The 12210-nt window shown below is 31.4% G+C and overlaps 1 protein-coding gene across 1 annotated transcript; it reads left to right on the top strand.

Annotated features, from left to right (window-relative positions):
• The first annotated feature begins 3545 nt into the window (after positions 1-3545).
• LOC137806415 (scopoletin glucosyltransferase) lies at positions 3546-5219 on the top strand. Its single transcript, XM_068606530.2, has one exon. The coding sequence runs from the start codon at positions 3638-3640 to the stop codon at positions 5072-5074; it is 1437 nt and encodes a 478-aa protein (XP_068462631.2). The 5' UTR covers positions 3546-3637; the 3' UTR covers positions 5075-5219.
• Positions 5220-12210: the final 6991 nt, after the last annotated feature.

Genomic DNA, 12210 nt, shown 5'->3' with positions numbered 1-12210 from the left:
TCTTTTTAATAAAGACATTTTAAAATAATAGATCTCTAATTTCAATCTATAATAAATTCAATTCAATTCATATCACAAAAATAATATATTCAAATTTCATGAAATTTTTACATTAATAATATACAATTTTAGATAATCAATTTTCCTAAACATTCACATCTAAAATTATAAACTAATTAACAAGTACTTTAAAATAATTAAAACAAATTAAATTCAAAATAAAACTAAACATCCAAACACAATTTAAAAAATAACATACATACCTGAAGAGAGCAGAACAAAATCAAAACACAATGCAACTAAGATTTATCAAAGTGTGCCTGAAAAAAAAAATTATTCAAAAATTAGTTCAAAAAATAGAAATCCAAAAATCTGGAAAATTAAGAAACATAATCGATTATCACCTCATTGTAAATTACGACATAATCAATTATCCACAAGTTTATACCACATAATCGATTATACTTCAAGTTCAAAAAACACCATAACCGATTATCCCACCAAATTTTTTACAGATAATCGATTATGTCGTGAGCATAATCGATAATCAACTATTTTTTCCCACATAATCGATTATAGCAAACGTTCATTTTCACTCATAATCAGTTAAGAACGAAACTAAATTCACAGAAACTCACCTCAGGTCACAAACCGAGAACCAACCGCACTCTCCTACCACTATCCTTACTCACGACCCTCCAAGCTCTCTAGGTTGTGCTTTGTGAACAAGTGAATTGCTTCTGCTTTGTGAGGTTGGTTAGGACATATATATTGCTGCTGAAGCTTTTATTACGCTCATTCACTCTCTCACCAACTTACCATGCATTCATTGAGCTCTGAACTTGGTCAAAGAGATTCCTGAACAATGGTGAGGAATCTCATGTGCTTGTTGCTGATGTGCATGCATGTTTTTGCTGAAAAGCTTCAAACATAATACTTCCTCATGCATGGCCAGATACGTCCAAGTGAAGGGCACACATGACTTTTCTCTTATCCTACGTGGCTCTCACTCTCTCACCCTCTCCTTTCTCTTCACTTCTGAAAGCTCTCTCATTTGGCCCAACTTTCAACTCACCCTCACTCACACCCTCCACCATGACCGGATCCAAATGGGGGTGGCACCCCAGATCCGTCTGCGGCTACAGTGTCACCTCCCAATCCAAACAGGGGCTTAAAGGGTGAGCTCGGCCCACCAATTTTTTTTTTTCAATTTTATACTTTTTAAATTATATATATATATATATTAAAATTATATTTAATTGTATAATTATTTTGTAAATTTTTAATTGATTAATTAATATCTTTAATTGAATAAATTAAAATAATTATTACCTTTTTACATTTATATTCCTCTATTATAATTGATAATTTAACTTAATTTATAAATGTTAATAAATTATGTTATAATAGTATTATATTTATATCTTTCAAATAATATAATATTAAAAAATAATCTTTTAAACTATTTTAATTTTAATTTTTAATGTTTTTTTTCAAAGAAATAGGTTTCGAGCCAACCTATCTTATCTTATCATTATCGTTTGATTTGCGCTGAAAGCATTTCTCTCTTCCTACTAAGACACCAACTTTGCTGCCAAATGAATCGATAGATTGACTTTTTTTTTTGTAATATTTGTTTCAAGTGATTTTTTTTTAACCTCTTGATATTCTCAATATAAAATATTTAGTTAATTTTAACCATGATGATTAACTTTTGTGTAATATTTTTTGCCATAGATATTGTTGCCATGTTGTTCCATTTCTTGAATATTTTGGAGTTCGAATTGATTTTAATGGCTAAAGGTAGTGCCAAAGTAACATAATTGTTAGAAACGAATGTACAAAAAGGTAAATTTTTATGGAATAATTTTAGTTACTAAATACTATATATAAATAATTTTAGTTCACCCTAAACCATATAAGCAAATGGTCCATGCTAGCCATAGTTTTTTTTTATCGATTTACTAATTTCTCTTTTCTCAAGTTATTAAAAGCAAGCAATTTTAAAATTTTATATTCCATTTATTTCTCTTCATTTAAGCAATTAAAAATTCAACTTCATTCTTATCCATTTATCTTTCGTCTACTTATTTTTCTTCCATGTATCACATATTTATTTATTTCCACACATTAAAAAAAACTAATAGATAAGTTAGGGAAAAAATAGAACTATTAGAGAAATAAAATAAATGAAAAAAATAGAAATAAAAAAGTAGGTTAAATATACAAAAATTAAGATGATATATATAGAGATGAGTAAAAAATAATAATAAAAGGATATTGATAAAATTGAATGACTTTTTAATTTTCTTATTTTAAGTCTCAAGAAACAAATTTATTTAATTTCATCATCCATTTAATTTCATTATATCTTGGTTATTTTACGCCATTGCTTTCATTCTATCATAATTTATTTGACGCACAGACAACATAAACTCCCAATTCATACTGATTAATTTTTCTTTCAAGTTTTTCTTCAAACACTAAAATAATTAGATTTACCAAATGTTTACCACAAACTTAATATGTAAGTAAGTTTAATATTGTTTGCAAATATTATTCACATTTGAATCTGAATATGTAAGGAAATTTAATTTTATCTACAAATTATTATTCAAAAATTTTATTCATAGATAAATATTATAAATTTTACCTACGAATCTATATCCAAAAATAAATTTATTATTATTATTATTAATTATTAATATAAATATTTTTATTAATAATATTAAGAATACAAATAATCTTAATAGTTTTAAATTTTTTAATAATACAATAATATTAATCACAAGAATTATGTACGTAATATTAAAATTATTTTTATAATATAAATAATTATAAAGTCATAATAAATATTCATAAATAATAATTATAAATAATAAATAATATTATAAAAATAAGGTATCTGACACTTTTGCAACTATAGTGATGGGTAGTCTACGGTATCTTTCCATCAACTTGTCATTGTCTCCGTATCTCTCCATCCACTTATCTTTATACACGTGGGAAATGATGCTTTACAATTTTCGAACTTCTATACAAAATCCAATGCATTGGGATTAAAAATAAATATATAAAAAAATATAATTAAATGATATGAAAAAATATTAAAATAATAATATTTAAAATTATAATAAAATTATTTAAAAAGACAAATTGTTAATATATCTTTATTTTAAATATATGTATTAAAAACTGTAACTATATTAATTAAATAAATAAAAAATTACACTTTAATAGTAAAAACAACTATTTAACAATATTTCGTAGAATAAAATATTATATTTTATAAAAATTTTAATATGTTGATAATTTTGAATTAGATTATAACTGAAGATAGAATTAATTTTTTATTAAAATAAAATAATTTAAAAATTATATCGTGTTATACCAAAATTGTGTTTTTCAATGTATACTTGTTAAAATAATATTTCATTTTATATTAAAATAATATTTTTTTTGGGTATTAAATGGATGAAACTGTAATAAGTATCATTAATCGTGTTGATGTGGGTCCTTTTCTACAGTATAAGGTATATGACACTCACAATGTAAAGGCCTTCTCTATATATATTTCCTCTTTATTGAAGCTAGAGGGCCAAGTTTACAGAGATATACTTAGTGAGTAAAGAGAAAAATGGGTAGTAGTAATGAACATCATACTCTACACATTTTCTTCTTCCCCTTCTTGTCTTATGGTCATATAATTCCCACAGTTGACATGGCTAAAGTATTTGCAGAAAAGGGTGTGAAGGCCACCATTATCACCACACCAAGCAACGCACCTTTCATCTCCAAAGCCATTGGAAAAGCCAAAACTAACAACAACATCCAGATCCAAACTATCCACTTCTCTACTGCAGAGGCTGGTTTACCTGATGGCCTTGAAATTTCTGATTCAATATCTTCCCAAGATTTGTTTCATCGTTTTTTCATGGCCACCTCTTTGCTACAAGAGCCACTTGAACAACTATTGCTCAAGCAGCGTCCGAATTGCGTTGTTGCTGACATGTTCTTCCCATGGGCAACTGATTCTGCCGCCAAATTTGGAATTCCTAGACTCGTCTTCCACGGGACTAGTCTTTTCTCATTGTGTGCCACAACGTGTTTGGGACTCTACAGCTCTAACAACCATGTTTCTTCCGATTCCGAGTCACTCACCATTCCTAATCTTCCGGGTGAGATCAAAATAGCAGGGACCTCGTTGGCATCTTATGCCATGGTTGAGCACAAGGGCATGACCAAACTGATGAAGGAAGCAATTGAATCAGAGTTGAGAAGCCATGGGGTTGTGGTGAATACCTTCTACGCACTTGAGAAAGACTATGCAGAGTTTTTCAGCAAGGTGCTTGGAAGAAAAGCATGGCATATTGGTCCCTTATCTCTTTCCAACAGGGACATGGAAGAAAAGGCAAATAGAGGAAAGGAGGCGTGTATGCATGAGCATGAGTGTCTGAAATGGCTTGACACAAAGAAACCCAACTCAGTTGTTTACGTATGCTTTGGAAGTACGATAGTGTTACCTGATTCTAGAGTTAGAGAGATTGCTACTGGTCTCGAGGCTTCAGGTCAAGCATTCATGTGGGTGGTGCGGAAAAGCAAGGGAAATGGAGTTGAATGGTTACCTGAAGGATTTGAGAAAAGGATGGAAGGTAAGGGACTAATCATAAGAGGGTGGGCACCTCAAGTGTTGATTCTTGAACACAAGGCAATTGGGGCGTTTGTGACACATTGTGGATGGAATTCAACCTTGGAAGCAGTGTCTGCTGGGGTTCCCATGATAACTTGGCCAATTTTTGCTGACCAATTTTTCAATGAGAAGTTGGTCACTGAAGTCCTTAAAATTGGGGTGCCTGTTGGTGCCAAAAAGTGGATTGGATTGGAAGGAGATAATATTTCATGGGATGCAGTGGAGAAGGCAGTGAAGAGGATAATGAGTGGGGAAGAAGCCATTGAAATGAGGAACAAAGCAAAGGTGCTTTCACAGCTGGCTAGGCAGGCCATGGAAGAAGGAGGATCTTCTCAGTCTGATTTGATAGCTTTAATGGAAGAGTTAAGTTCATTGAATTTTTGAGACACCCTCCACGACATTCAATTAAGATGTATGGTTATCTAGCTTTTCCTTTCACGATGGACTTACGAAGATTAGCTCTCAAATCATAATGTTTGACTGTTAAAATAACTAATTTTGTTATTATTCATAGTTTTTCTTATTATTATCAGTTAGTTTATCTTTATCTTTATATTATTAGTTTTAATTCACTTTTCAATATATAAGTTTTTACTCTTTTCTTTCTTTACTCATTCTCTCTCCTATTAACATGGTATTAAAGTCAACTTTTTCAACTAAGGTGTTCGTCCCAACTTCTTCTTCTTCCTTTGCTTTACTTTTTTCATCTTCTTCCACAATGACCTCTATTCAACAATTCACCACTTCCATAAGTCTCAAACTTGATGAAAATAATTTTCTTCTCTGGAGTCATCAAGTTCTTGCCAATATGTGGCCTAAGTTTTTTTTTGAAGGAAATCAAGTTCCTTCTTCATCTCCTTCTTCTTCTACTTCTCAATCGTAAAATGTTTTTCTTCAATATCAACAACAAAATCAACTTATCATAGTCTGACTTCTTGCTTCAATGACTACATAGATTCTTACAAAAGTTGTGGGTTTGGATACTTCCGCACAAATTTGGAAATGTCTTCAAGAACAATTTGCATCTCTTACGAATGCTCAAATTCAGAAGATGAAATTGCTTCTAAAGACTCCCAAGAATGACAAAACGGTTTTTGTTTATCTCCATGATATTAAAAAGGCTATCAACGTGCTTGCTGTCGGTGCCACAATAATCACTACTGAAGATCACATTCAGAGTATTCTTGAAGGGTTACCAGAAGAATACAATGTGTTTATTGTACCTATTACGTCTTGCAGTGATCCTTACTCTATTAATGACATTGAATCTCTCTTACTTGCCCAAGAAGAACGTTTTCAAAGGTATAAACTTGTTCACTCACCCTTTCGAGTTAATGCTACTTCTGTTCACTCTCAGTATCATCAAACCCCATCTTTTCGTCCCTATTTCAATCAATACTCTCGTCGTGGTCGTTTTCCACATAAACACTCAAGCAGATATTCTCGATCTAATGGACCACATCAATTTCACCGTGATTCTTAGAACTCCTCTACTTCTGCATCCTGGAAATCTAATCGGGTTTGCGGTCAACTACGTTCTAAAACTAGTCATAATGCGCTTCAATGTTGGCGATGGACTGGTAAGCAATCTTCTTCAATGGTCACTGCTGACACATCTCATTTTTCTACTCTCTTTCTTGATGATGGTGAACCATCGATTCTTGGCACACCCTCAACCATCGAAGACCCTCTCTGGTATCTGGACAGTGGGGCCTCTCACCATAACACATGACCCAACTCTTTTTAGTGATAATCAAGAATATAAAGGTTCTGCATATGTTAAGCTTGGTAATGGTCTAGGTATGGTTATCTCTCATATTGGTTTTGCATCTTGTGTTTCTCTTGTCACTAACATTGTTCTTTCTTTACAAAATCTTTTGCATGCTTCTACGCTTAATAAAAATTTGTTAAGCGTTTCCAAATTTGCCAATGATAATAATGTTTTCTTTGATTTTTACTCTGATTCTTATTATGTTAAACATCAGGTAACCAAGCAAATTTTGTTTCAAGGCATCATTAAAGATGGTTTATACATTTTTCCTACTCTAAGATCTTGTCCTTACTCTACTAATTACACGTCTTTTAAATTTGTGGCACAACAGACTTGGACATTGCAATTTTCATGTAGTCAAGAACATCTTAAATCAATGTAATATTGCTTGTACTACTATACCTGTTTTCTGTGATGCGTGTGTTCAAGGGAAAGCTCATAAACTTCTTGTTTCGTCTTCTACGATTGTCTATACTTTGCCTTTACAATTAATATACATTGATATATGGGGTCATGCTTCTATGTATGCTATGAATGGTGAAAAATATTATATTTCATTTTAAATGCTTATTCCAAATTCACTTGGTTGTATTTGTTACGCTCTAAATCACAAGCGCTACCTGCCTTCAAATTATTAGCTGAGAATGAAACTGGTCTTAAAATTAAAATTATTCAAACAGATAATGCAAAACAATTTCACTGTTTTAAATATTTTATCAATAATATGGTATGCAACACCGTTTCACTTGTCCACATACACATGAGAAAAATGGTGCCACTGAAAGGAAGCGTCGCCATATAGCTGATATGGGGCTGTCTATGCTCTTTGCGGCTTCGCTTCCTATGAATTTTTGGGGTGAAGCTTTTCTCACAGCTAGTCAGATTATGAATGTTCTTCCTTCTTTTGTCATACAAGGTAAGACTCCACATGAACTTCTTTTTCATAACAAACTTGATTATACTAAATTTCGAAGTTTTGGTTATGCTTGTTATCCTTTACTTCATTCCTACAATCTTAACAAATTAAATTTCATGTTTTCTTGTTGTTTATTCCTTGGCTATAGTCAATGTAATAAAGGCTACATATGTCTTTCGCCTACTGGTAGAATTTATATATATACATTTAGTTTTTAATGAAGATATTTTTCCATACTCTATTTCAAAATATGGTTTTTTATCCAAATCTGATGATGCTCTAGTGTCTCCAATTTCTCCTCCTATTTTAATAGTGATATCTTCCTTTACTCCTTCTATTCCTATTTCTGATCATATCACACTACCCACATCACCTTTACACAATCACACATCCTCACATGTTGTCACCACCACTGATTCTTTTGTTTATTTATCTAATCAAAACAAACATTCATCCCATGACTACTTGGACTAAGTCCAGTATTTCCAAGCCCAAAATATATATTGCATCTCTTGTTTTTGTGCCCTCTGAGCCTGTTAATTTCAAAACTGCCCTACAATATCCTCAATGGAATCAAACCATGCAAAATGAATTTTGTGCTCTGATCAACAATAGAACTTGGACTTTGACTTCTTTACCGCTAGGAGTAAACATTGTTGACTGTAAATGAATATTTAAGAACAAGTATAATGCAAATGGCACGTTTCAGCGTCATAAGGCACGACTTGTGGACAAGGGTTACAATCAAACTGAAGGTCTTAACTATTCAAAGACGTTTAGTCCTGTAATCAAACATACTACCATCAGAGTGGTGCTTGCTCATGCAGTATCTGCTCAATGGAACATTCATCAAATCGACGTCAATAACGCGTTTTTAAATGGTGATATGCATGAGGATGTCTACAGGCAACAACCACCATGTCAATCCTCAGCTAGTGTGTAAGCTTCACAAAGCTATTTACGGCCAAACAAACACCCTGTTCATGGTACAAAAAGCTAAGTATCACTCTTCAATGTCTTGGTTTTAATTCCACAACTAGTGATCCATCACTGTTTGTTCATTTTACTCATTCTTCTTCTTTGTTTGTACTTATATATGTAGATGATATTATTATCACTAGATCTGTACCTACTGGTATTACGAATTTTATTTCCACTCTCAATTCTGATTTTGCTCTAAAGGATTTGGGTCCTCTACATCACTTCCTTGGTATTGACGTCTCCACTCTTCAGGATGGATCTTTGCATTTATCGCAGCGTCACTATATTCAAAGTATTCTTCAACGAACACAGATGCTTGAGTCCTATTTGCAACCTACACCCATGATTACCCATTTAAAGCTTCCACAAAATGCTTCTACATCCTTTTCTGATTCGTCTTTATTCAGATCCATAATGGGTACTCTTAAATATGTGCTCATCACTCGTCCAGAACTCACGTTTTCTGTGAATAAAGTATCTTAGTTCATGCACAGTCCTTAAGAGCATCATTGGAAGACAGCCAAATGAATCCTAAGGTATATCAAAGGCAGATCACAAAATTATTATCAAACATAACACCAATAACACAATTCAGGGCTTCTGTGACTCAGAGAAGGATAGTGATATAGATGACAAAAAATCTATAATAAGATATTGTGTGTATTTTGGCTCTAATATTGTCTCATGGTCTTCTCACAAAAAAAAGGTTGTCTCCAAAAGCAGCACTTGAAGCAGGGTATTGTGGAATTGTTGCTATCTTGGCTGATATTATGTAGGTTGGCCGCATACTATAAACTCTTAAGCTAAGAAAGACCATTCGTTGAATGCAACCATAAGAAGCACTAAGCGAAAAATCCTTTAGATGAAAAATCCTAAGTCGTTGAGCGAATTAGCCAAGCACTAAGCGAAATTTATAAAAATAGGACCAAATGACTCAATAGTATAAATAGAAGCTTAAGGTTAGTTTTGGAGAGATTTTTTTGAGGGAGAGACACGAGAAAAAAGGAGCAAAAACTAGTTGAAAAACTCATAATCTTTGGTGCTAGCTTTAGAATTTTATTGTATTGTATCAATCATTATGAGTAGCTAAATCAACACCTGTTGAGCTTGAATGACAATCACTACCAAAAAATGTGGTATTACCGATTGTCAGAATCTGTAGATAATGTTAAAAATTCATCGATAATTGTATTTTTCTGACAAAAAAACTACGGTACTAAATACACCGGTAAAACTATTGTTGATAATGCTTACCGATAGATTTATTATGCATGTCAGTAATTATCGACATATGTATCTTTTGGTAAATTCTTTCATAATTATCGACGACATTATCCTTCAGAAATTACCGAGAGATTATCCCTCGATAATTTCATTTTTGGACTAAATATCTGAACCCATTTATTGATGAATGAATTCGTCAATAATCTATTGAAAGATGTGTTCGTCAATAATTATCAACATATGAGCCTTTTATTAATTATCAATAGATGTGGCCTTCGATAATTACTGACAGATAGTCCTTTCCGTACATTACCAACGGATGGGTCTTCCCGTACATTACCAATGGATGCATTTGTCAGTAATTAGGTAATTCCGAAAACAACAAATTTTTGTAGGCTTTTCATAAATTTCATATACCTATACAATTGTTTATGTCGTATGTCAATTCCACATTCTCCAAATAAATAACATACAAATGAATTTAATATCCAATGTATCATTCATAAAATGCATATATTATTGGTCTTAAGATATTAAATAAATGTACATAAATACGTATTAATCATTGGACTTGAAATAGAAATAAAGAATGTGCATAAAAAAAACTACATTAAAATTCTAATAACAATGTAATTAATAATGTGCATAATCAGGAGAGGATTGATCAACATTTTGCCATCCTAATTATTTTCTTGTTGTTGTGGTTGCTCTGGTTCTTATGCTTGCTCTTGTTGTTGTTGATCATGATGTTGGTCTTGCTGCATTGGGATCTGTGGATTTGGTTGGTTCTGCATAGATCGATGTTATTGTAGAAGACTCTAAGCATCTTGAGGTAGGAATTGCATAATTAAATCAAAAAGCGATTGAAAGGATTGGAACTGACGAGCCAATCTTTCATTTGCCTCCTCACTTGTTGAGAGTTGTTGTCTGATTTAGGAAATGTCTGTAGAACTGCAAGACAAAGAAGAAACTTGCTGCTTCAAGTTATCATTTCCACCTTTGTAACTTCCAACAAGTTGTTCTACTCCATAAAGTCTTTCTTTGTTCTTCCACCAACAGACTCGACCTAACACCTAGTCCTAATGATCTCGTTGTGTGTAGAATACACATGGTTAACCTCATCTGAATCATCAGCATAAGATCCAACCTCAGATATAGCCTTGAAAGTCTAGTCTCAAAGTCTTGCTATTAAATAAAAAAATGAAGAATGATTAAACCGTCATATAAACAATTCTTGCAATCATTATAATAAACTCCCAACAAACTTTATTATTTTGTTTTCTATTTAGTGAATCTTATACTTGATTATTCAATTGTTCCTTGTGGATTCAATATTCTTCCTTAGGGAAAATTATTACTTCTCATGCAGTACACTTGCCCTAAAATACTCATCACTAAGCCATTATCCATGCGTTGAGCGCATTGACTCTAATGCTCCACCCTTGTTTACTTGTTTTTCTGACTTTTTTGCACAATTCTATGTAGTTTCCTTCTTCTTTTCATGTTCTTCATACACATTTGTGGTTGGGGTGATTGGCATGCTTTCTTCCTGTCAATTGTACAAACTCTTTTACGTGCATTTTTAACTATGATTTTTGTTATAGCTAGGAACTTATCAACTCCCCCAACTTAACTCTTTGTTTGCTCTCAAGCAAAGCTCAGACCTTGGATTGACAATGACTTGTTAGCAGTTGTCAGAGTGATTTTGGAATTGAGGCTTCCATGCTTATGCTTTTGGCACAAGTCTTGTACATTGAGCAGCATTACACTCAGTTGAGTCAATTCAAATTCTAAGTCATGCATCAACTAGTTATTTATTCTCTAAGTGATTTATAGACTCTTCAAACAATTTTGTATCTATCAAAATAAAAAAAATTATAATAAGTCAAAATTCTCTCAAATTATATTTTGGTTCACTTATAAACTTATTTGTCTACCATACAACTTTATACAACTTTGTTAAGATAATATTGTTATAATCAATTACTATATTTGAGATATTATTCATTTAGAGTTTTAAATTTTGTTATGGTTTTATTCTTAAAATATTTCTTAAAATGTGAAATTATTAGGTATGTTAGAACAAATCATTCCGTCAAAAATTTTAAGAAACGAAATCACATCTTTTAATTCATTTTTTTTATTTTCACATCCAACACAACGTTGATGTTATAACATTAAATCTGTTGAAATAATATTGTTAAAGTCAATCACTAAATTCAAAAACTAAATTAAGTATTGTACACATTTAACCTAAGAGTTTAGAAAAAAAAATATTTAAATTATTAACCGAATTATTGAAAGAATTCCAATACTATGTATTAAATTAAACATTTGGTTGATTGAGTTGATCCCACAAAAATATTGAAAATGATTTGAAAATTTGACATAGTCACCAAAATATTATTTAGTTAAGATTTTAGTTTTTTAATTTATTATATATGGTGTAAAAACTTAGAAATTTTAAAATTGTTAGAAAAAGTATTATTAAACTTTAAAAAAAATACAATTATAAAAAAATAGTATGATTATTTATCCATTTACTAAATATTATATATAATGTGAAATATTTAATTTTTAATTATAGAGTCTTAATTTGTATATAATATATTTTGCTTAAATATATAA

This window comes from Phaseolus vulgaris, chromosome 3 (assembly GCF_051622355.1).
Source record: "Phaseolus vulgaris cultivar YP4 chromosome 3, ASM5162235v1, whole genome shotgun sequence".
In the NCBI taxonomy this organism is placed as follows: domain Eukaryota; kingdom Viridiplantae; phylum Streptophyta; class Magnoliopsida; order Fabales; family Fabaceae; genus Phaseolus; species Phaseolus vulgaris.
This window is presented reverse-complemented; position numbering and strand designations above follow the sequence as displayed.